Genomic DNA, 25,464 nt, shown 5'->3' with positions numbered 1-25,464 from the left:
CTACGACGTACAAATCAAATACATCAACACTAAAAGGACTATAGGTATATATCTTTGCTCCTATATATGTTATGTCAAAAGAGGCTTAGTTGCGTAAACGAATTAACGCACAGAAGTGTGTGGCATATTACGTGACAGGATTATTAGCGAATACCATACGATTACGTCATACATCTCTTTGCATACGTCCACTTTTAGTTAACTACTTAGTATGTATTCAGTACTTTGCTTTACGGTTGTTGAGGCATTAACTCTTAAACAGAAGAATGTTAAAAATCTTGAAAGCTTTGAGATGTGGTGCTACCGCCGTATACTAAAAATAAGTTGGGTGGATAAAATTACAAATGAAGAGGTAATACGCAGAATAAATAACGATCCAGAAGTTATACTGAATATAAAAAAGAGAAAACTTGAATAGTTTGGCCACCTGATGAGAGGACAAAAGTACACATTCCTACAAAATATAATGCATGGAAAAATCCAAGGATGCAGAAATCCAGGCCGTAGAAGAATGTCCTGGATGAGAAATTTAAGAGAGTGGTTTGGCTGTACCACTAACGAATTATTCAAAACAGCAGTAAATAAAATTAGAATCGCCCTAATGACATCCAATCTCCGATAGCAGAGGCACGCAAAGAAGAAGATATGATAAACTCGAAAAATCTCCAACGTTCACTGTTAGACATATGCCTCCCGTTCAGTACACACATTTACTGCTCCTTGAGGCTGTGACGAGAATGAGATAGGATTTAACAAATAGAATGACAGAAAACTAAAAAAGACAATGTGTCAAACGTGGAATGCGTCGCAGAACGTGAAATATTAGCGTAAAATTATATGATGCCATAGACGGTTCTTTAATACCCAGCAAACTCGCTTTGTAAAGTTACATAGCAGGGATCTGTGCGAGAAAAAGTCGATCATTCGGTTTATAACCCAAAGGGGACCATAAAATATTCAACGTTAAAATTTGACATAATGTAACGGTATGACAAATCTTTTTTCTCCCGCATGTGCTTGCCTGTGTACCTATACAAGGGGAGTCGTGCATAACCTTTAAGTTGATCGTAATACATAACTGCAACAACAAGTATGTTGACGACTTGGGTTAGTATATACAGTGCATTCCGTACGTTTTTTAAACATGGTTAGGAAATTGTTGACTGGAGGCTATTAAAGAAGTTCTTAAAATAATTGCGGGTCACTGCCTTTTCTGTAAATGGAGTGAATATTGTTATCGATTTAATTTTTTTCTTCAGTTGAATAATTCCTGCTGGTATTTGGTCTAAGCTTACTTCTTTTTCTCATTCAAACTGTTTCATAGCTAATTTTACTTCCTCTTTATAGTGCACTGTTCACCTGTTTTGGTAATTTCGGACTATTTCATCTCTTATAACATAAAACAGTTGTTTCAGATATCTTTATCGCGTTTCCTTTTTTTATGGATGAATATGCTGCCGTTTTCATCTCCTACTATTTCATATGGAGCTACACGATTAACAATTCCAAATCAAGAAAAGACAAATAACACTCCGAATTATATTATACAACTAATAGTCGAAAAATAAAGAGCAAGAGGTAGATAATCAGACAATTAAGATGAGCGCTACATGATGTACGCAATGCCACATTTGAACACTACATTAGTACATTGTCTAAAGAAGATCATTCACTATGGATAGCAACAAAACACTTAAAGAGACCTGATCAATACAACCCACCAATTAAGAAAGATGACGTTAGTTGAGGGAGATCAGACCAGGAAAAAATGTCAACATTTTCAGAATACCAGATAATAATAATCAAGCAATAGAACATTGAAAACTTTTGTTTTTAACTGTACGCCCGTGAATGACTTATTATTTTAAAATAACACTTAATATTGCACTTTTTTATTGTATTTTTTTCATCTTTCAAGATAATTCTTATAGGAATATATTTATTTATAACATACGGTCTTATGGGAACAAGAGTTGCAGTAAAAGATTTTTCTAAATATAGAATGTAAACCATATTTCCAATATATTTGTGAAAAAGAACCAGTTTATAATATTCCGGACGACGTAATAAAACCTTATTTTAGACTATTGGTCGATGAATTGAAATCATTGTTCAAGAAACGAATTATTCATGTGCAGATGTTTTACTATAAAAACATGTAAAACCAAAATCTCGATTAAAAAAATTGCAACCAGTTACTTACAATGAAACTTAACCCCATTATTGATTTTACAAGTAATAAAATGGGTCGACAAAAGACCAGTTTTAATCCTTACAACATTTAAACATAATAGTTATATCTTGGTTTAATCAGATGAAAAGAAAAATTATACACAAGTACTAAAACCACAAACTATTCTCGATTATAACTTGGTGAAAAAGAGTGTTGATTTTAGTGATTAAGTGGCTTCTTACCAAAGCCCAATACGCAAAATTCTGAAGTGTTACCGGAAAGTGGCAGTGGAATTAATATTTAATACCGCATTTAATACCGCAGAAATATGTCTATAATCTATTTCTAATGAGTGTAGAGTAATAAAATCTCATGAAGTATTCAAAAGCGCTACAGGGTAATCCGTCAATAAATTCCGTCCGCATTGCAAAATTCTGTCGTTTCATAAAGAGCAGGTAGGTATCACCCTGTTTTAAGGGATTAGTCCATTGTTATCGACAGATAAACACTGAGCCAGAGGCGCGCTAGTGGGTTAATTGACAAAAGAATATGCATTCTTAAAAATCATATTAAAGGAAATAAAAATGTAATACAGCAGAACAGTGTTATTAAAAAAATATAAAATGTAACAATAAAATATATACGAACCGAAATCGGGAAATACTCACAAACACACACGAATGAACTTTACATATTGAAACACTTGTGGGGAGTTTAAATCAATTTATTCACAAAAACTACAAAAACTTTACTGGATACGTTATTACAATTCTACATCACTATAGTCTTCATCCGAAGAACTGTCATTATCCCCTGGTGTTATAATTATAGGGTCAACCACCTGATCGACCAAGTTGTCCAGTTCCCACATTTTATCTTCTTCTTTTAAAACATGCTGGATTGCTTTTTGCCAGTTTTCTGATGTGATTTCCATAATGGCTTGATCAAACAATACCTTGACATCTTTCATTTTTAATGTGGTATTGTGCCTTGCAACATATCCTTTAACTTGTACCCATATAAGTTCTATGGGATTTAATTCGCAATGATATGGCGGTAGGCGTAGCACAGTTACTTTATACTTTTCTGCTACATCTTCTACGGCATATTTTATGAAGCGAGATTTATGTTGTTTTACTACGGCTAGTAGTTCCTTCTTTATTGAATTCGTCTCAAACTGAATACCTTTATTTGACAGCCAGTTAATAATTTCTTGCTTTCTCCAAGCTGAAGTTGGTACCTTCTCTATGCGCCTTGAATGGTAGCTTGCATTATCCATAACCACGACCGAATCAGCTGGAAGAAATTTTAACATTTCCCCGAAGTAGTCTTCGAAGACATCCGAATTCATGTCCTCATGATAATCTCCCGTCCGACACGACTCAAAGCTTAACAAACCTTCTTTTAAAAATCCTTCTTCGCTTCCAATTTGAGCAATTATAAGCCTCTTCCCTTTTCCCGAAGGCACTTTAATACCCGTCGAAAGGCCTTCTATGAAAGCTTGGCGAGCACTTGTTACATTTTTATCTTGCCACATTTTTTGGACTATATAACCTTCGTTTATCCACGTCTCATCAAGATAAAAAATTTTCTTGTGCTCTCTGCGGTACTGTTTTATGGTTCTCAAATATTTTCGTCTCCGGCAAATGATTTCATCACTTTCCAGTAATAGTGCCTTTCGATTGTGCTTTTCCCAGGAAAAATTCATACTTTTTAAAGTTTTCCATAAAAGTTTTCTGGATATCAAAGGAATATCGTTATCTTGGCTTATCTCCATTAGTATTTTGTCAAGGGTGGGTATTTCCTTTTTAAAATAAAACGAATGAACTTTTCTTCGAATGTCACGTTTGGTGTCTTCACCTAAGATTTTTATTGGTCTTCCTGATTTTCTCTTGCATGGACTTAACTGGCCTGATATCTTTCTTTCTCGCAATAATTTAAAAATCGTGGACTGTCCAATTCCAGTCATTCGGGCACATCGCTCAACACTTTCTTGCACAGACAAACTAGGGTGATTGTGTTTTATGCAATCATATACATTTAAAATTATAACTTTTTCACTAACAGATAGCGGAGAATTTTTTACACCTCTTTTCTTTGGAGTAAATGTCGCCATTTTATAACTTTTTCACTATTTCTATATCACAATATTACTGTACGTTTAATTGGTGTAGTAACAATTACTAACTCGAATGTCGAATGTCGAATGATAATAATAAAATAAAAGAGGGATTATAATGAAAGTGTAAGTAAAACCTCATTACGCGTTATTAGTCTTCATGTTGATTTATTTTAGTTCTTAGTAATATTAGGAGGTGCGTCATACCCTTATCAGTTTCTTCTAATGCTTTTATTCGTTCAGTAAGGAAGTGAATTTGTTTTTATAAATAAAAATGTAATTAGCTTTAATGACCATATAATGGAATACGAGTTTGAAGAATAAGTTAATCGAAAAATTAAATAAAATTGGTTATCACAAAATATCCAAAATATGATATTTTGAGGTACATCAATTTTTGACGACGAAGTTGACATCCGTCCATTTGCCTACGCCCATGACGACACCGAAATTCAGGCAAATTTTATGACACTTCATAATTTATTACTCTACACTCATTTGAAACCAATTATAGTGTGCTTCAATGGAGCACATTAAAAAACAATTTTACTTATACAGGAACTATTATTGAGTAAAAACGTATTATACCTCAAGTGGCCTTATAGTATTGGAAGTCGTAAGTTGATAGTTTTAGTAGAACATTTTAATTGTTAATTACCTCCGTAAAAGTGAGTTATAGTATTTATAAAAAGATGGATGTAAATAATATGCCTTCGACATCTAAAAAATCTAAATGTGAATATAAACGTAGATTGACCACTGCTGAATTACAATCATTGTTAGAAGCATCTGGCGAGGACGATGTAGATTAAATGAATGGTGGAAGTGACTCCGATTGACTCTGACGAAATATTTGCACAAAGTCGTTCAGAAAAATCGAGAATTGCGTTTTGGAAAGAAACAACACAAACAGAATTTAAGACTTTTCTCGGACTTATGTTCCATATGGGGACAATTAAGATGAACCGTCTGAATGACTACTAAAAAAGTATGGGTAACTTCTATAATAGTGTTGACTTGACTAGATAATTGCTCATAGCCCATATTAAGAAATAAGCGAATAGATAATCCTCACTTGTCAAAGAAACTGAAAAAACGTGAAGTGGTCTAAAAACTAAAAAGTCCCCTATTCAAACTAGTTTTTAATAAAAAAATTAATAATATGTTAAAGTTTTTTTAATATACCCTAAAACTAAAAGCGAAAAGAATCGATTGCAAGTTACAAAATACTTGTAGAGTCATACTGTTTGGACAAGTACAGTTGTTTAAATAATCGCTTTCTGTCATAAACAAATTGAATAAATTGTAAAATATTTTTTGATCTGCTTGATATTTAGCACACTTTAATAACTCATCAATTGCCATAATTGCCTGTCGTTAGGCCAAAAACAAAGTTATTAACATTATTTATAAATTACTACAAACATAATATCATAGAGTTTACGGTTTTTTGGAATTATATCAATTATTTATGTATTTAAATTTGGTATTTCTCTACATAAAAAACTTTTTATGGTCTACAACTATTATTTGAATTATTTTTCTTTAGAATGTATACAAAACGTTTTATAAGCAAAAAATTATTTTTTTTTGCCTTTTAAGATTGTTTAAAAAAACAAAGCAAAATCAACTGTACGTCTTTACGAATTTTTCGTCAGCTACCCCTCATACTATTTAGAATTTAAATTTCTGTATAAGATTTTTTTAAATTATTTAGCGAGGTTCCGTGAACTACTTTCTTATGGCATGGTCAAAGTCAAATATTATTTTTTTATGTGATTAAGCCACAATTATTGGTCGTTATTAAGATGAAAATTACATTTTTAATTAACTAATATTTAATTTTTTTAAATTCCACTATTATTTTACAATAGCTTTGTTTATTGTACTAATTATGTAAACATGTGTATACACATTTTGTACAGAAAAACGTTGTTTGAGAACGATTTCCGGAATGGAAATCAAAATTTCAAACATTATCACAATCACAACCAATAATAAAGGCCTTAATCCCATAAAACCATAATATTTATCTCAAACTATTCATCGATAGCTTCGAATAAACAGGTTGTAAATTAAAATTTATGTAAAATATTCCCCTACACGATTCTCTGGGCAAAAATATCTAGGTTAAATAAATATAACATCTAAACCAAGAAAAAAACCTGTTGAGACTGCAACTTGTGAGCAGGTAGTTTCAATGTCGTTCTTTGAACTTGAACCCAAAGCGATCGATATTTAGGTATCTAAAATATTATTTTAAGGATTAATACCGGCAACATCTACTGGCTCTAAAATGATGCCAAATACAGTGATTTTACCGCTCGATGTTAAAACGTAGGTTTGATGTAAAAATTAAATATATAAAAAAAATCGGAATATTAAAAAACCGACAACAGTGCCAAGCCTACAAAGGTGCCCTAAACGAACATACACAATTTATAAATAGAAAATGATAGCAATTCTTGGTGATGTTAAATTACTGCAACGTGAAAAGAGTTCTAAAGGATAGCGGGATGTATATATATATATATATATATATATATATATATATATATATATATATATATATATATATTACTAAAGGTAGAATTAATATTACTACAAAAATTAATATCAAACCTCCTTAATATATTCACTACGCCGAGCTTTCGAAAAATTGTCTCTGATGTCTTCTTCAGTGCATCTGGGGTCTTAGTCTTCTGGAACGCAATTCACTATACTGTTCACTACTCACCACACTACTACATAAATAAGGCAGAAGTTTTATAAAATTCTCTCGATAACATGGAGCGTTAAAGCTTACAATAGTTCCCGTATTATATCAAACATTGCAAAACTACAAAAAATTTGAATATTTTTTAAAGTAACACCAAGGAAAAAATCTTTTTATTTTTATATAATAATTTAAAAAATCGATAAAATATTATTATATATTAATTACCAGAAAATTATTTTCCCTTCTAGGTCAAAGTATAAACCCAGCTATTGATATAGGACAAATTGAAGGAGCGTTTATGCAAGGTTATGGTTTGTTCGTTCTCGAAGAAATGGTATATTCATCCAATGGAGATACTTTAACCAGAGGCCCAGGTACCTATAAAATACCGAGTTTCGGAAATATCCCTGTAGAATTTAATGTCTCATTGCTGAAAGGCGTTGGAAATCCACGAGCAGTATATTCTTCCAAGGTAAATTCTTATTATCTTCTGTAAAAATATTTTGTCGCTCTCTTTCTTGCTTTCTCCTCTTCTCTTTTACTTGGAATTATAATTTTTTAAATTAAATACACATAACATAATTTTGTTTATGGTGTAATCATTAATTTTAGAAAAATTATTGCATAGAAGTTTATTAAATAGAAACACATTCTGAACGAGACATGGGCAGACTACTTACGATCCCTATTTGCTAAAGGTGGCATTACTGCACCACCAACACCAGAGGTGACAACAAACGAAGAAACAAATATTGAGAAGGAAGATGTAAACGAAGCAATAAGGAAATTAAAAATTAAAAAATCACCAGCAGAGGACAGAATATCGGACGAACTCCTAAAGTACGGAAGACCAGATCTGACCAATCAACTAGTAAAAAAGAATTCCTCAAGAATGGAGATTAAGCATCATAATACCTCTCTTCAAAAGGGAGACAAAATGAACCCGGAGAGGTACAGAGGAATTAATTTATTAAACACTAAAATTAACAACCAAAGTGATAATAAATAAACTGAATCAAATTATAACACTAGCAGAAGAACAACAAGGTTTTAGGTCGAGAAGACCATGCACTGACGCTATGTATATGAAGAGGCAAGTGCAGGAGAAATCATTAGAATACAAAAAACCGGCATATCTATGTTTCGTGGATCTTAAGAAGGCATTTAATCGGGTCAAATTAAAGTACGTAATCCACTTATTGTACGCAAGGAATAGAGAAAGAAACCTATACCTATAGAAATATTTAAAACGATTGAAAATATCTACCAAAACAACAAAATAAAACTAAAAGTAGAAGAAGAACTTACTGCCCCTGGTGAAGCTGGTGATGAGATAAGCCAGGGAGATTCCCTAGATTCTTCTATTGTTCAACTTGCTTATGGATAAAATAATAAAAAAAGAAGAACTAAAAAAGGATACCAAATGGAAAAATACAACTTAAAATAATCTATGCAGACGACGCAATACTACCATCTCAAAGTGAAGATAAAGTTAGAGACAGCAGAGATGAAAACACTTAGAAAAATTGATGGCAAGACACTATGGGATAGAGCTAGAAGTACAGATATACGTCGTAGATGCAAGGTGGACAACATCAAGAACTGGTTTCTTAATATTGTTCTGAAGCTATTTTCTTGTGGCATTTTAAAGTTATTACTATATACTAATGTTTTTATTTTGAGAATGATTTTCGAAGTGGAGATTGAAACGTCAATAAATAGAGTAGTAAAGATGGCAAGAGACTGTTCCCCAATAGGAAGACAATCAGAAGGAAGACCACAAAACGATAGAACGACAACTTACTGAAGGCACATTGAAAAACAGACAGAGACATGTCTACATAAAAAAAAAGAAGAAGAAGTTTATTGTCAAAATAACAAGTATGGTAGTTAATTAACCTTAATGGTGTGTTTATGGCTTTCTTATGAAGGAAATCGAAAATCTGGTATTTTGGATTATCTCCAGATTAAAAAGTCAGTTTTTTATTTTTGTTCACACCTAATTACTGCGCGAACGATCCAGATTCATAGATCACAAAAATGAGAATTTATCAAGACGTTTCTTCGACGATTAATGGCCGATTGTTCGAACTCTAATCAAAACTTGATTGTAATCAAATATTTAATTACAATCAAATTCTTCACAGCAGCCAGCAGCTGTAAAAATTATTAAAAATTCCTTATTATTATTATTGATTTGTAAATAAAAACATGAAATTAACATCAGAAACAGTTTAATTATGGTGTATTTTAAATTAAAACATAAAAATTGTGAATAATGATGTGAAATTAAATTGAACTGTGTAAAGTTAATTATTCTTCGTTGCAAAATTTCAGTAGCTAATTAGATAGCCAGCTAAATTACAAATTTAATAACTTTTATGTATTGGCACATAGTTTCAATATTTTTATTTAAAAATTTGGTATTTTAACGAGAATGTTAAAAGTTGCTTTACCATTCTTTTGGGCGAATTCACTTCTATGAGGAATACAAATTTATCCTATGTTCACCCGACAGACGATGTTGTAAAAGGCGATGTGAAAGATTTCCTTCGTGGTCTAAGAATGATCTTTAAATACGAATTCTTAAAAGGTGATATTTTGTCAATTATGTTATTCTTTTTGCCTTAATAATAATTCAAATTTCTTCTGCAACATACAAAAGCCACGTTTTGCTAGATGTGAACTTCAATATTTTTAGAATTTCTTTAAAACGGCACCTACATGAGAACAATTGGACGTTGTGGGTCATTTTAATCACCTATTATTTTTTTTAAGTATTCATATTATTTTATATCCATATGTAAATTTTTATTTTAGGCTGTTGGAGAACCACCTCTCTTCTTAGCAAGTTCTGTGATGTTCGCTATTAAAGATGCAATAAAAGCAGCAAGAGAAGAAAATAATGTACCGTCTGAGTATTTTAGATTAGATCCCCCAGTGACTGCAGCCAAAATTAGGATGGCATGTTTAGATGAAATAACGTCTAAGGTAAGATTACAGCAATGACTTAACTAAAACTAAAAATAAAAATTAAAGTACATTTATCATCATCATTGGAAGTTTTGTGTCCACTGCTGAACATGGGCCTCCCGTAAATAATTCCATTGCATCAATTGCCAGTGAATCTGGCAACATGTTATACCCAGTTCCGTTTCAGCATTGTAATTCTTTTAACAGCGTCCGTAAAACCAGTTTTCCTAACTATTTGATTTAAGATTTTGTCTTTAATCTTATTGATTATTTTTCTGGTAAGGGTCAATGTTTCTACTCGATACGCTAGAACTCAGAGTACAACAAACAACTACGTGAAAAAGAAAAGAAAATTCATTGAAGAAATAAGAGAGAAAATAGGAACAAAAAAATCGGTTGCCTGTAAAGTCGGTTTTACGGGCGAAGATTTTACGTGACAACGTCTTTTTCTCGGTAGAATATTTATTGATATGAATATTATTAAATTGCACAATAGGAACAAGGAATTGAATGAAAATAAGAATTGCACAAATTTTAACTATAGAAATATATTTTGTTTACTAAAACATTGTACATGTAAACTTAAACTTACCTAATTTCTATTTGAGTGATTTTGTTGAGGATAGGACGATGATAGGAGAAATATGAAATGAAAGGAAGTGTTTCTGCTGTAATGTGTCTTGCGAAAGTCAAGTCGATGGTTGTTCCTTTTAACGTAGTTGACAAGCACGCACCGAGTTCGACTCGAGCAGCCGAACAGTACGGACGTGAGAGAGAAGCGTGCTTAGGTGGGGGCGACTGACCTATTGTCAACGGAGCTTTTCAGCTCCCGGTGGGTAAGACACCGAGTGTGGCATAGGCACTTGTCCTACATATTAGCGAAAAGCGGATGCGAGGTTGTTACTAGTTAAACCGTCGAGGAGCTTTTTTTATAGGCTCCTCGCGGAGGCTATAATAGCTTCGCGTTTGCGAAGAATTCGGGATCACCTCAGTGTGTCGTCAGGGATGACACTGTAAGGCCTTGACATTTGACAAGGTCGGACAGAAACGGCCCCTGCTCCTGAGGTGTGAGAAACAGGAAGAGGATCCCTCACTGTGAATACAGGGAGTGAACTACCGCGAGGTACCTGGGACGGCACCCAGTAAGCCGTACTGACAGCGGTCAGTCGGTGGAAAAAAAACAGAGTCGTCTAAGTAGAATTTTCTTATATCTTATGAACTATTTGTTCACTGCCTTACGGCAATATGAGTGATATTCCCCCCCCCCCCCCAGAAAGTGTTGTCACGCAGGTGACAACACAAGAAGAAGAAGAGAATGATTTAGCCGAATCATTAAACCCCTCTGTTGACAGCTCGGTCGAGCTATATAATAAATTTATTAAATCGACTAATCCCGCGATCGACGACATAGAAATCGTAATATCTGACGATGACTCCTATCTGCCCGAGTCGGAGGAAGAAAAAAGCGAAATCGACACCGATGACGATATCAATACGATGGACGCCATCGACGAAGAGCCGAGCCCAGCTGCAGAATCGCGCGAAGCCCCACCCCCAACTGTAGTAGAGACACAACCCGCCGTGGACAACGTCTCCAAAAATGAAGCCGAGCCCGAAATCGGCAAGAAAATGAAAAGGCTAAGGCCCAAAGAAGACTCTTCGGAAGACGAAGAAGTAAAGAAAAAGGCCAGAGAAATGGCGGAAAGGGAAAAAGCCAATGAGCTTTTAAGGTCGGTCAATGTACTGACGGAACAGATCAAATCCCTTAAAGAAGAAAGCCGTATCCGCGAGGAAAAGGCAAATAAACAAATCCAAGACCTTCTCGCTCAGATGACTGAGCTGAGAAACGAAAACAAAGAAAAGGACAAGGAGATACAAAAACTTGTACAACATATAATGGCATTAACAGCAGCCAAGGAGAAAGAAGAGTCAATAATGGAAATCGACCCGTGGAAAGCCTCCCTCGATAATGACGTTGTAAAGCTAGTGGAACTAGGAATCGGTTCACCTCCCCCCGTAAAGCCATCCGGTAGCAAAGGCAAGCCTAAAGAGCCGGAAAGAATCATAACAACCAAAGAACCTGCAGGTTGGACACAAGTCCAAAACAAAAAAGGAAAAAAGACAGGCACCACTACTGAGAAATCAGACAGTAGTGTGAAAACAAAAATAAGCGTCGCCGAAAAGCAGACGCAGATAATAAATCAGCGGAAAGAAATCGAATTTAACAAGGCTGCGAAAGAGGCTCATGAAAGAAGCCAGAAAAAGAAAACTGCCCAAAATAACTTGAGCAAAAATAGCCAAGTTGAAAAAGAAAACGACGTACCAAAAGACTCACCGCAAACAAGCGAGGAGCCTATAGTAAAAGAGCCGAAACCACCGGCGATAATCCTAAAAACTGTAGGAGAACACCAAAAAATCCTGCAGAGAGCAGCCAACCAAGGCATAATATCAGTCAATAAGTTTGCACGATCAGGCAGATCGATTGTTATTAACACAAAAACCAGAAAAGATTACCTAGGAATGGTACACATCCTAGAAGAACACAGTCCAAAAATAGAATTCATCGCATATCCCATAGATAGCGATAAACTAAAAAGAGTCATTATAAAAGGGCTATCTGCTACTACTAGCACAGTAGCAATTAAAGACGAACTATACAATAAAGGAATAGAAGCAACAAGGGTGATCAATATGATCTCCAAAAAAGCTGATAAAAAAGTACTGCCACATTTCATCGTCACCCTCAAAGAGGAAGACGTTGCAAAAATTAAAAAAATATCTGATATATGCTACATGCGAATCTATGTGGAGGATGAATTCAAAATCACAAAAGACACCCTACAGTGTTATAACTGTCAAGGGTTCTATCACAGCTCAAAGGCTTGCCATTGCGGATCCAGATGTGTAAAATGCGGAGAAAACCACATCAGTAACGACTGTGAGAAAAGCCGGGAAACCGACCCCAAATGTGCAAACTGTGGTGAAGCGCACACAGCAAATTATAGAGGATGCTCTAAGGCCCCCAAAAAGAAAACACCTGCCCCAACAAGACCGGTAGGAAGACCCATAAACAGCGCTCCAAACACAAAGGAGTCAGCTACGCACAGGCAGCGAAAAAATCCGCTGAAACCACCTCAGAATCTCCAGCACAACCACAAGAAGTGTCGGTACAGGACGCAGCTACCCTCATCGCAAACTTCCATACAGAGTATAATAACAAAATGATGGAAATGATGTCCATGATGGACAAAGCAACAAAAATGATGACTGCATTTGGAGAAGCCGTCCGAAAATGTTAGCAAACCAAAACGAAGATCTACGCATTGGGTCATGGAATTCCGGCGGAATATTCAAAAAGATCAACCTTCTGGATGAAATAATAAACAGATTAGAGCTCGATATCGTAGCTCTTCAAGAAACCAAACTAGTGGAAAGGAAAAAAACAAAATTTCCAGGCTACGATATCTATAGAACGGATCATAGAGCATTATCAGGAGGAACAGCTATATTAGTCAAAAGGGGACTCGAACACGAGCACATCCTAACACCAGACGGACTGGTGACAATGGAAGCCACAATTATTCGACTTAAGGCCAACAACGAAACACTAAAAATAGTGTCAGCTTACGTTAGACCACATGATCCGATTTTCAACGAAGATTTGAGCCTAATACTGAACTCAGAAGAGCCAACTATAATTATTGGAGACCTAAATGCTAGATCTCCCAATTGGTTTGACAGGACGACCAACCGAAACGGAAGATATCTCTGCAACCATCTCGAGAACAGACCGAACACATATGTCATCGGACCAACAGAACCGACATGTTTCCACGGAGAACTCCCTACGTATCTCGACATTGCAATCCTACACAACGTGGGTCAACAATACGAGATACACTCTCTAAATGAAGGCGATTCGACACATAACCTAATCGTCCTGACCCTGGGCGCAACAGAATTGAACTATTTGCAGCCCCACAACAGAAAGAAAACAAGTTGGCCAAACTTTAGAAGAATTGTGAGCGAGAACATCGGTAACATCCCAACAATTAATAATATTACAGAACTAGAAGACAGTGTAATAAAACTAGAACAAGCAATAAACAATGCTATCGATGCCAGCTCCAAAACCGAAACAATCACAAGACAAAAAGGAAGATTCAGGGATATAAGTATAGAACTTCAAAACCTAATCAAAGAGAAAAACCGGAAAAGAAGAAGAGCCTACCGCACAAGAATGGTAGAAGACAAAAGGATTGCAAATGAGCTAGACAGGGAAGTGAAAAAACAACTTCAAAATCATAGAAATGAAAGCTGGGACTCCTATATCGATGAGCTAAATCCTAACAAATCCGCCTTCTGGAAGTTATCTAAAATCCTTCGAAAGGACAAGAAACCCATACCTCCCCTACACGGAGTAAACGGGATTGTCCATACGGAAATCGACAAAGCCGAAGTCATGAAGGACGAACTAGAAAGGGCGTGTAGAAACAACGAAGACCCCGACGATGACATAGACTTTGAAGAAGAGGTAGAAAGAACAGCGAGAAGACTTAGAAGGAAAAAGGGCAGAATAGGTATTACACATACATCTCCCGAAGAAATAAAGGAACTTATAAAAATGACAAATGCCAAAAAAGCCCCAGGACCCGACAACATCACAAATAGGGCGCTGAAAAATCTACCAACAAAAGCTATTGTTTATATCACTAACATAATAAACAACATGCTAAAACTACGATATTTCCCAGATAGGTGGAAAGAGGCACACGTAATAATGATTGCAAAACCTGGTAAAAACGGCACATTTCCGCAAAATTACAGACCTATCAGCTTATTATCATCTATAAGCAAGATAGCGGAAAGAGTTATACTAAAAAGACTCAATGAAGAATCACAAATGCTAGGAACCATACCAGAGGCTCAATTCGGGTTCAGAAGCGAACACTCCTGTGAATTACAGGTACTACGACTTACAGAATTCATCACCAAAGGATTTAATGAAAAAATGTACACAGCTACAGCTTTTCTGGACGTCAGCAAAGCCTTCGACAGAGTCTGGCACCATGGACTCATCTATAAAATGAATGAATTTGGTTACAGTGAGGCGATGACATGCCTCCTTGCGTCATATCTTGCCAACAGGAGGTTCAGAGTTCGAATAGGGGCAACCCTATCCGAAGTCGGGACCCTGGAGGCGGGTGTGCCTCAGGGAGCGGTGCTGTCGCCGTACCTGTACACCATCTATACGGCCGACACGCCAAAAGAGCCAGGCTCTCTATTGAGTCTTTACGCTGACGACACAGCAATAGCTGTTAGCTGGAGAAACCCGGATCATGCAGCTAATCATCTGCAAAGAGCACTAAACAGATTCCAAAGATGGTGCATAAAATGGAAAATAGCCCTAAATCCAGATAAAACACAGGCTGTAATGTTTAGTCACAGAAGAAGTGTACCAAATCGCGAAATTACAATCGAAAACACCCCAGTAGACTGGACCAACCAGGCTAAATACCTAGGGGTACATCTAGATAAGAAGCTAACGTTCACTGAGCACATCAATCAGCAAATACGCAAAGCCAAAGCGTTGAAAAGTCAGCTCTCAACACTTATTGGAAGGAAAAGTAAACTACGATTTAAAACCAAAATCAGGGTTGCGAATAGTATTATCCTGCCAGTCCTAACATATGCATCCGCTGCGTGGGGACACACCTGTAAAACAAACAGGAAAAAGATACAGACTACTCAAAATCAAATAGTCAGAGATGCCCTTAAGATACCAAGGTACGTACCCTTGAGATATGTATATAGAGACTCAGGACAAACAAGAATCCTACGCACGCTAGACGAGAGAGCATATGAAATTTTTAACGGACTAAGAAACCACCCCAGCAGAAGGTTAAGAGAGCTGACTAACTACAATGAAAACACAAGGACGGTACACAGAAGACCAAAACAACAGATAGCTCGATATAGGGAGAACCCGAACGAATAAATAAAGAATGAGATGGTTGCAAGAAGAACGAACAAAGAAATGCAGTCAATCAGAAAACACACCAAAAAAAAAAACTCTGGCGAGAGGGTACGCTTTTCTTTTTTAGGTTTTTAGGTAATTATAAGTCCAATATACACCGGGGTGTGTGAGAGCATTATACACTTGGGAATGCACACCCCAATACACGCACACAAATAGGATTAAGGAAAAAAGGAAAGAATTGTTGCCCAGGCATTTTATAGTCCCGACGCCACAAGGAAGTCCACAAAAAAAAAAAAAAAAAAAAAAAAAAAAAAAAAAAGTGTTTTCTGATTAAATAACGTAAATTCATATTGATACATTCATACTTTTCATTAAACCGTTTAACGTAAATTTACCTTATATAGCAAATATAGAAGGGGCCCGCCAGGCCTTCTATATACCGCTCCGCGGACTAGGCCCTTAAGGCAGATCGAAATGAAAGATCTACTCGCGAAATCCGAGCACTGAGGTCATGTGCGGCATGCATGGGCTTGGTGGCCGGACCCCTCTCGGGTGCTCAGCCGGCGAGGAGAACAAAATTTATTTTGCCAAATCGGCGGCTGAGTGACCGAGCACACACTCTTTTCCGGACATAGAGTCATCAGCTCAGGCTGATGGCTCTATGGTCGGAACACACGCTCCTTTTTCTTTTTTTAGGGACTCAAGTCCCGACGTAAAGCTAGAGTAAAATCAATTGAGTCAGTAAAGTAAATAGGGAGAAAAGCCTAGATGTGGCTACCCCTACATTTAGGTGGCATAACCACATTCACTAAAAACCGAGGATGTCCTATTACCCAGGGCATCTTAAGTAAATTTCAGATCATAAGCCTCCTCACGTAAGTCACACGATGAGGAGGGGTGGTGGAAAAGCCTGGGGGTCAGATAGGTACCACTTCGACTAGCGAGGTGTGACCGGTTTGATCTTCGGACATGTGGATCCCATTCTTACATTGGTATACACATGTTCCTAGGGGCAGGGTTGATCACTGCGTGTGTGTGTGTGTGAAGCACGCACCGATTCAACGCGCCTAATTCTCTAGTGCTGCGCGCGCAGCGGACCGATCATGTTTGAGTGGGAGAGAGACGCAAGGCATTCGCCGGTCCGGCGGGCCTCTCTCTCGTTCGGTGACTCATCGTAACAGACGTGAGCGGGCGTTACACTTTTTCATGAGTGACTCCGAGCCACAACCTAATTTAAGACGTTGTCACGTCAAAAGATCAAGATTTACAAGAATTAAGTAAGCCAATAGCGACAAGAAAATTTTACCAGTAACCGAACAAAAGCAGAAAGCATTCAAATTGAAAACAACGGTGTGTAAAGAGAAAAAAGGTAATATATTTACAGAAGAGCAAGAAAGACTAATAAGTTGGACAGAACATTTTAAGAAAAAGCTTAAGGGACATAGGAGAGAAGGGAATCCTGGTATACCCTGATATAGACCAAGCAGAGAACAGGGAAAAGAGTTTACCAATAACAGCTGTAGAAAAATTAAAGAACAATAAATCACTTGGATCTGGTCAATTAACATTGGAGCTACTATAGGAAGGAACAGATAGACTACTAGAGACAGACATACATATATTAGCTAATAACAAATATATGGTTGAATAAGCAGGTACCAGCGGAGTGGAATAGCGGTATTATTGTACCATTACATATTTATGCATGCAAGTAAAAGTGCAGAAATAAGGCAGCTACACAATTAAACAATAGGAAGATACAACATTGAGGTAATAAAAAACTTTGCATATTTAGGATCCCAACGTCTGCCAATAACGTTGCAGAGGAAGTGAGGCAGAGAATATTTATTATCAATAAATATTATCATGGCTTAATTACGTACCTAAGAACAGATAAAAAATTTTGAGACATATATACTAAGACACACAAGAAAATGAAATTTGACGATACAACTTTAAACTACCCAAAATATACAACGATCAGGATATCGTAACATCCATTCAAATAGTACTGCTGCGTTGGATGGAACATGTGGAAAAAATGGAAGAAGGCGAAATACCAAACAAGATAAGCAAAAGTGCCAGAAGGACAAAGAACTACAGGAAGACCGAAACAGCTATATAGAACAAACAGAAAATGATATAAAAACAATAAAAATAAAAAATTGGAAAAAAAGCACGAAACAGATCAAAATAAAGAAGAATCCTGGAACAGACCAAGACTCAAAAAGAGTTGTCGAGCCAGTGATGATGGTGATGATCATCTCACGTATGGTGTTTTGTGTCTTACTGAGATCGTAAAAACTTCTCACATTCCATAGCCTATTCTGATGCCTGATTTTATTCTTTTTTGTTATCACAGGGATTTCGTTAGATAACGGCTTGGGAAGCTTGTCTTATCCTGACGAATCCTGGTGTCGGAGGACCATGATCAGTATATATTTTCTTATCATATCTCAGTGCCATAGTAAATGAACTACGGAATATTAATGGGGTAATTTCCCGTTGCCTTTCCCATCGCAGTACCACAGCCATTTAAACTGATGCAATCATGCTTGTGGTGGTCCAGTTCCAAGTCGATCCAGGATCATTATTATATTTTATATAATATTCAATTCAATTCAATATTCAATTTGCCATTTGTTGAGATGGATTTGTTGGTGGACCGTATGTTGAGTATTATGTAAAATTTAGTTTATTTTTTAATAGTTGTCATTAGAAAGGAGTTGCTGTGAGCCGGACAGCGTATGTCATAAGAGCTTCTAGCTAAACTATAGTCACAATATGTATTTTTCGACAGGAAGGGTCTAGATATTACTAAGAGAACATCATTTAACTAAAGGCAGTACACAGTATAGTGGTCTTCTTGTGGTGTAAACTCGGTTCATTTCAATAAGTCACTCGGTGCCATTTAAGTCAGAAACAATTTTTATTGTTTATTGTAATAAATAAGCTTGTACTGAATAAACATCAATACAATCATCAATAAAAAAAGTATAAGTTTTAATCTTTGTCTGAATATTCATAAATTTTATCTTTTACAGATTCAAGAACCAGAACCTGAAAGTTATACACCGTGGAATATAGTAGCTTAACATAGAATATATGAAAATATGTTGTTTATTTTTAACATATTAAGTTTATGACATCTGCAAAAATTGGTTTAAGAAAATAAATTAGTATAAATCATATATCTTAATTTAAAAAACTTATAACTATTTTTAAGTTTGTAATTAACACTGTAAATATTTTAATAAAAAATATAAAACTTCTAAATTTTGCTACTAGAGTATATTTTGTGCTTTCCTATATATTATTTATTTAATATGAGAGATTTTCATTACTGTAAAACAAACACGATCAGGTAGGTAATACAAAAGAGATTCCCAATCTTTTGCAGTTCTCGGTTTCCTTTTTTGGAAGGACACATCAATTTTTTTCTTCATTCGTTATACTCCTATAATGAAGCAAAGGATCCACAAAATTAAAAAATAAAAAAACCTAAAAATAAAAAAATAGATTTATTGGAATTCACGTTTTACGTTTCAGAAGCTTTAGCTTTCTCTAAAGCTCTACTGAGAACACCGAAAAGAGGTCGTCCTTTATGGGAGTTCTCCGAGAGATTCCCCTGGAGGACCAGGGGAATATAACCCTCCAAACTTATAACCTTCCAAACGAATGAAACAGCAACAACCTGTCAGCGAAGTGAGATATGATGAAATTTATCACTGGCCAATTCCTACAAAAGGTCACGAACAGCGTTACGCTTTTCAAGGATGCAGCGAAAGATCACGCACGATGTGTGAAAAGTGTAACGTCTTTCTGTGCTTGTTGAAAGACAGAAATTGTTTCAAAAGTTATCATACAAGACGTCAATAAATCAATACATTTTATACATGCTTATTCTGTAATAAAATATTTATAATTTTATGTTTATTTATGCCTTACTAACCTCTTGATGGCAGCCACCAATTTGTAAAATGAAAAGTCGGGGGTCAAAAATTTTATAAAAAGTATTTTCAGTATTATTTAGGGTAAAATGCCAGTTATTGGACACGAGACAGTTATTGGACATTACAGTGTTAACTTACGAGAATAAGATGTCCGCAGGTGCCAACAAGAGTATATTTCACTAGGTGGCACTACTCGTTTCTATATTACGTTCATTCTTATGTCTATGTTCTGCCTTTAACGGGTTCTGTGATTTTGGCGGTAAATATTTTTAGGTTATGTGAGTGAAGTGACATTTAAGCATTGTGTTAAGCAACTGCTCTGACTTTTTTTTAAAACTACGTGGTATTTTTAAGGTAAGATTGTATTTTTATTTAAAAGGGTGTAGTAAAGGCACTTATAGTCCCTAAGGTAGATCTGGTACAGTAATAGGGATTTTAATTCAGATTTAATTACATCTGTCCAATAACTAAACTAGAAAACTTGCTTAATTCTATTATGGGACACCTGTCCAATCACTAGAGAACTACACTTACCACATATTTCTACAATTTTCAACGGATTTACGTATAATTAACTGAAGATAGCAGTAAAATTAATTTAGTAATTCACAAGGAAACAAAGTTCCTGTATTTGGCTGTATACCATATATTAAAAATTTTGAATAAAATCCTTTATAAAAAGGTATATAAAAAACCCAGTTGGGCTATGTTGCATTGACAAAACGTTTTCGGAATAAATATTCCATCATCAGTGTCAAGTTAATACATGGATGTAGCCACTAAATATGTGGGTAAAAACCCTTTAAAAATTATTAAATAAGATTTGATCTACATTATGTCTAATTTACAGTTAAGATGTTAAAGTTACCGTTGGATTGGTAACAGGGCGACATATGACTCTACATTAGTTGCGAGTCCTGAGACGGTATGTCTACGAGGACTTTGTCAAAGCAACTCTGCTTGCTCTGAAGCAACCTTTTTATAAAGGATTTTATTCAAAAATTTAGTAATTGATTTGACAGTTATTGGACAGCTGTCCAATAACTAAATTTGACCGTCCAATCACTAAAAATGGATTTTTTAGGATTGTAGTAAAATGCCTAAACTTAGAAAATATTATAAGATGAAACTTATAGAAGCTGTTAAGGATGTCCAAAATGGCACTGCATCATATAGAACAGCTGAAAAAAAATATGGAATTCCGAAGTCCACTATAGAATTTAAATTAAAACATCCGGAACATAAAGATACACTTGGACCGTCTCCTATTTTAGCTTGCGAGGAGGAGAATACTCTGGTTAGGTAAATTCATTTAATTTATCTTAACCCTTTCAGTCACTGTGTCGTCAATTGACGACACAAGGATTTTAACTTCGTTTAAGTAAATATTACAGTTAGTCACAATTTTGTCAATTGACAACATCAAAAACAGACCCTATTTTATTAAAAAAAAAAATGCTAATATTCCTACTAAAAGACATTACCTTACAAAAGAGTACCATAACTGGGAATAATTTGGAATTATTAACAAAATATATTTCATTACACTAAAAAAAAATGTGACCGAAAGGGTTAACCCATAGCATTATTTTATTTTACATTCAATATTCCAGATGGATACAAGAAACTGCTTCAAAAGGTTTCCCCAAAAAGGCTAACGATTTAAAAAGCAGCGTGCAAAAATTTTTAATCGAAAATCCGCGCCCCAATAACTTTAAAGATAATCGACCTGGAGATGGATGGTTAAAAGTAAGTCACCAAAAAAATGTATTTTAATCTGTATTCATCGTTTGATTTTTTTTAGGGACTTTTGAAGCGACATCCAGGGGTTTCTAGAAGGACAAGTGAAGGTGTGACGGCAGCTAGCGCTTGTGTATCTGAACGAGACATCAAAAACTGGTTTAAAAATATTGAAACCTATGTTAAAGAAAAACATTTAGAAGAAGTTCTAACTGATCCATCAAGAATTTTCAATGGAGATGAGTCAGGATTTCAAATATGCCCATCTACTGGAAAAGTATTTGCTATGAAAGGTTTCAAAAATGTTTATAACGTTGAAAAAAGCTCTTCAAAAGAAAACGTCACTGTGATGTTTACGTTTTCAGCAGACGGTAAAATTTGCGTGCCTATGGTTATTTATCCTTATCAACGTATTCCTGAAAAGGTTGCTAAAGGTATTAATCCTAAATGGGGTGTGGGCAGAAGCGATAATGGTTGGATGACGGCAGAGACATTCTATCAGTATATTGCGAATGTTTTTTACCCACACTTAATTGAAAATAATATTAAGCTTCCAGTTATTCTTTTTGTAGATGGGCACAAGAGTCACTTAAGTTACCAATTAAGTCTATTGTGTAATGAACTGCAGATTGAAGTGATTGCACTTTATCCTAACGCCACAAGGATTTTACAACCCTGTGACGTTTATATTTTCCGTCCATTAAAAGAAGCTTGGCGGCAATCAGTGAGAGAATACGAAGAACAGCATCCAGGAGGGGTAGTGAATAAAGTTGTATTTGCTTCTATATTGGAGCAAGCTATAAAAAAAAGCTGTAAAACTGAAACAGTAGTAAATGGTTTCAAGGCTTGCGGATTGTTTCCATTTAATGCAGATGCTATTGACTACACAAAATGTTTAGGCAAAGAAGTAGTAAAAAATTTAATCATTTCAGATCATCAAAAGAAACCCAAGATGGACTATAATACTTTTGTAAATATCTTAGGTCCTGAAAAAGTTCATAGCTTAGAGAATTTAAAAGAAAATCCAAAGAATAATCTACCTAGCGATGATAATTTGAATTTGTTGTTCAAAATTTGGAATTTTTTTGAACATGATCCAAAACATTCGGATAACCCAATGGTTCTAAAAAATAGAGACACAAACATTAATATTATTCAAAATGTGGTTATCATATCTCCCGTTAAAAATACTGAAATAAAAACATCAGAACAGAGTGGTATTGAAAATGTAAATATTTCTGAGAGTAGCAGTACCAATGATATCCATTTTCAACAATATAAAACTAATGTTTATGACTTACCCTCTACAAGTAAAATTATTGTTAAACACGAATTGTTGGGTAACTTTTTAACTTCTCCTACTGTACCGGAAAGAAAAAATAAACGTAACACGGAACGACTTCCTTTTGCTATTACATCTGCACGATATCAAGAAATGTTACGGAAAAAGGAGGAGATAAAAGAAGAGCAGGAAAAACAAAAACAAGAAAGGAAACGGAAAAGAGAAGAAAAATTAACCATAAACCAGTGTAGCAAGAAAAAAAATTCAAAAAAAGTCAAATGTTTTATTTCTTCAAATGATATTCAATTGAACAAATTAAAATGCGATGACTGTAATCTTTATTATCACGAATCTTGTATTCCTGTTAATCATAGACAGCATATACCTAACGATGGTGATCTATTTATATGTCACAACTGTTTCAATCTCCAGAATAGTGATTCTGATGCTAATAACAGTAACCAAGACAGTGAGGATGAAGACATTGACGAACTTTTCACTCAATACAAAGAAGCACAAAAGCATTTATAAAATTTAATTGTGTCAACTGTATATAGGTACCCCATACCGCACAGAAATCTTGGGTTTTTCCTGTAATTTTCATTTGTTTCTAGTTTTTTATTGTGTTAAAGCAGTCGTCCAATAACTAATTTTGAGTGTCCTGTAACTAAATAAACTGTCCAATAACTATAATTTTTGTAACTATTTTTAATAAATATATATTGACAAAAAATATTTAACACCTTCTTTAAATCCTTTTATCCATATTGTAATAAACTGTTTAGACTACCTTTTGTATAAATTTCAATTCAATCTGCAGAGAACAATGTGAATTACGAATTTTTAAAGTTGAAATTTTCTTAAGTGTCCAATAACTGTATGGTTTACCCTAGGTGTCCAATTAGAGAAAATATCAACAGAAAAATTTTACCTTTGAAAAAAAGTCAGCGCTGAATGGGCTAAAAATATTTAAAATTAAATTATCTGCTTCAAAGTATTTTTCGAACTTTTTAAATTTTCGAAAAATGGATTTTATATTGTGTACCATAGCTAGTGATGTAGAATCTGATGAATTGGTCTTAGAACACCGGTACACAATTGGCTCGACTCGAAAGCTCCGTTGCTCTTTACTGAAAGATTATGGGCGGTGTCGTTCATAAAGGTGAGAAACACAAAAAAGAATAGATATCTACAAAAGAAAACAAAAGGAAGAGAATAACTTTAAAAGAACAACTCGGCAAAAAAGGGCGTGTAAAGAGGTTATAGGTACAACCCTTTTTACAATAATTCCTGCACAGGCATGTACGTACTATTCATGTAGTTCCTTAAACCATACTATAGGATTGTGTAGGATTGCATTCGTCATCAAATAAACTTATTACAAAATATTATTTCCGTTACCAATAACTTCCATTTATCACGAAACGCGAGCCGAAGGTCAGAGTTAAGTAGCATTGCTGAATAAACATAAAACCACAGAATACTCCATGAGTATTCTGTGATAAAACGCTGCAAACGCTGTAGATAATAGGTCGAAGGGGGCTCGACGCGACGGTCGAGTCACGTCGAGTACTTGTAATATAAGTAGAGCACGCAAGACGAAGAGTTGATATGCGTATGACGGCATCTTATCTCTAGACGACGTACCACGAAGGCTGAAGGCTGTATTCATATTTTTGCTATTAAGGTTATAATTCGAATGGACCCGTGGCCTATAATTATTAAACCCTAGACAAGAGAAAAACCCTACAATACATAATACATAACTAATATTGGCACTTTTTGCAACACACCTGATAGAACTCTTTTAGTTATGATAGCTATGTAATTGTTTCGGCAATTTAGTTTAACTTTTACGGAGATTTAAAGACAGCCAGAAAATTGTAGTGATCCAAACCGATCGCCCTAGCTAAATAAAATAGATTGAGTAAATTTATTTCTACAAACCTGTTTGAAATGGACTTACATATTATGCAACCAATTCATTTATTTATGTCAATATTTTCATTTAAAAGGGCTTCAAAAAGTTAAATTTAAGCTGATTATAAAATATTCCATTTGCACTCAAAGTATAATCATTTTACACAATCTTATATTATTTGGTTGTACGGTATATCACTTGCATTAATTCTTATAAGGTTAAAAGTTTTTAAAGATATTCAAGAAAGTATAAGGACGTATTTCACCTATGAGTGCATAAAATAAGAATTCCAAACACGAATAGACGTTAATTGAAAACTGTTGCAATTGAATGAACGTATTCTATAACGACGTACGAACAAAAATACGTTAGTCATCTATTTATAAACATTTGAGTATTCGCGAGATTATTTTTATATAAGCGCCGGTTGCTCCGTTGCCAGTTATTGCTTCCTTCTATCAAATTTTGTTCGGTTACTCCCATTATCTGTTACAGAGGGTGATCCGCTGAAACATGGTTTTTAACGAAGACATACAAAAAAAGATTTAATACATTTGAATAACAATGATAAGTGGGTTGTATAGATATACTAGGGACGGAATAT

At 35.0% G+C, this 25,464-nt stretch overlaps 2 protein-coding genes across 3 annotated transcripts in view; both read left to right on the top strand.

Annotated features, from left to right (window-relative positions):
• Nucleotides 1-19,234, top strand: part of LOC140441489 (xanthine dehydrogenase-like) — a 42,517-nt gene extending 23,283 nt beyond the window's left edge. For both annotated transcript variants that reach the window (XM_072532243.1, XM_072532244.1), the window contains 3 exons: nt 7,260-7,483; nt 9,832-10,002; nt 19,009-19,234. In XM_072532243.1, coding sequence (XP_072388344.1) covers nt 7,260-7,483; nt 9,832-10,002; nt 19,009-19,059 — 446 coding nt within the window. In that variant the 3' untranslated portion in view covers nt 19,060-19,234. The remainder of the gene's footprint in view (nt 1-7,259; nt 7,484-9,831; nt 10,003-19,008) is intronic.
• A 1,779-nt stretch (nt 19,235-21,013) lies between these two features.
• On the top strand, nt 21,014-23,470 carry LOC140442370 (uncharacterized). The gene is made up of 5 exons (XM_072533445.1): nt 21,014-21,219; nt 21,531-21,666; nt 21,722-21,767; nt 21,846-22,567; nt 23,372-23,470. The coding sequence occupies exons 1-5, from the start codon at nt 21,014-21,016 to the stop codon at nt 23,468-23,470; spliced, it is 1,209 nt and encodes a 402-aa protein (XP_072389546.1).
• Nucleotides 23,471-25,464: the final 1,994 nt, after the last annotated feature.

The sequence above is a fragment of the Diabrotica undecimpunctata genome, chromosome 5 (assembly GCF_040954645.1).
Source record: "Diabrotica undecimpunctata isolate CICGRU chromosome 5, icDiaUnde3, whole genome shotgun sequence".
In the NCBI taxonomy this organism is placed as follows: Eukaryota; Metazoa; Arthropoda; class Insecta; order Coleoptera; family Chrysomelidae; genus Diabrotica; species Diabrotica undecimpunctata.
Note: the sequence above shows the minus strand (reverse complement) of the source record. Positions and strands in the feature narration are given on the sequence as shown.

Excerpts from the sequence above, each read along its gene's own strand:
- LOC140442370 (XM_072533445.1), top strand. The coding sequence starts at position 21,014 with ATGCCTAAACTTAGAAAATATTATAAGATGAAACTTATAGAAGCTGTT. Across the intron at positions 21,220-21,530 it reads GAGGAGAATACTCTGGTTAG|ATGGATACAAGAAACTGCTT; the intron begins GTAAATTCATTT and ends TCAATATTCCAG. Across the intron at positions 22,568-23,371 it reads AATGTTTAGGCAAAGAAGTA|AATAGTGATTCTGATGCTAA; the intron begins GTAAAAAATTTA and ends TTCAATCTCCAG.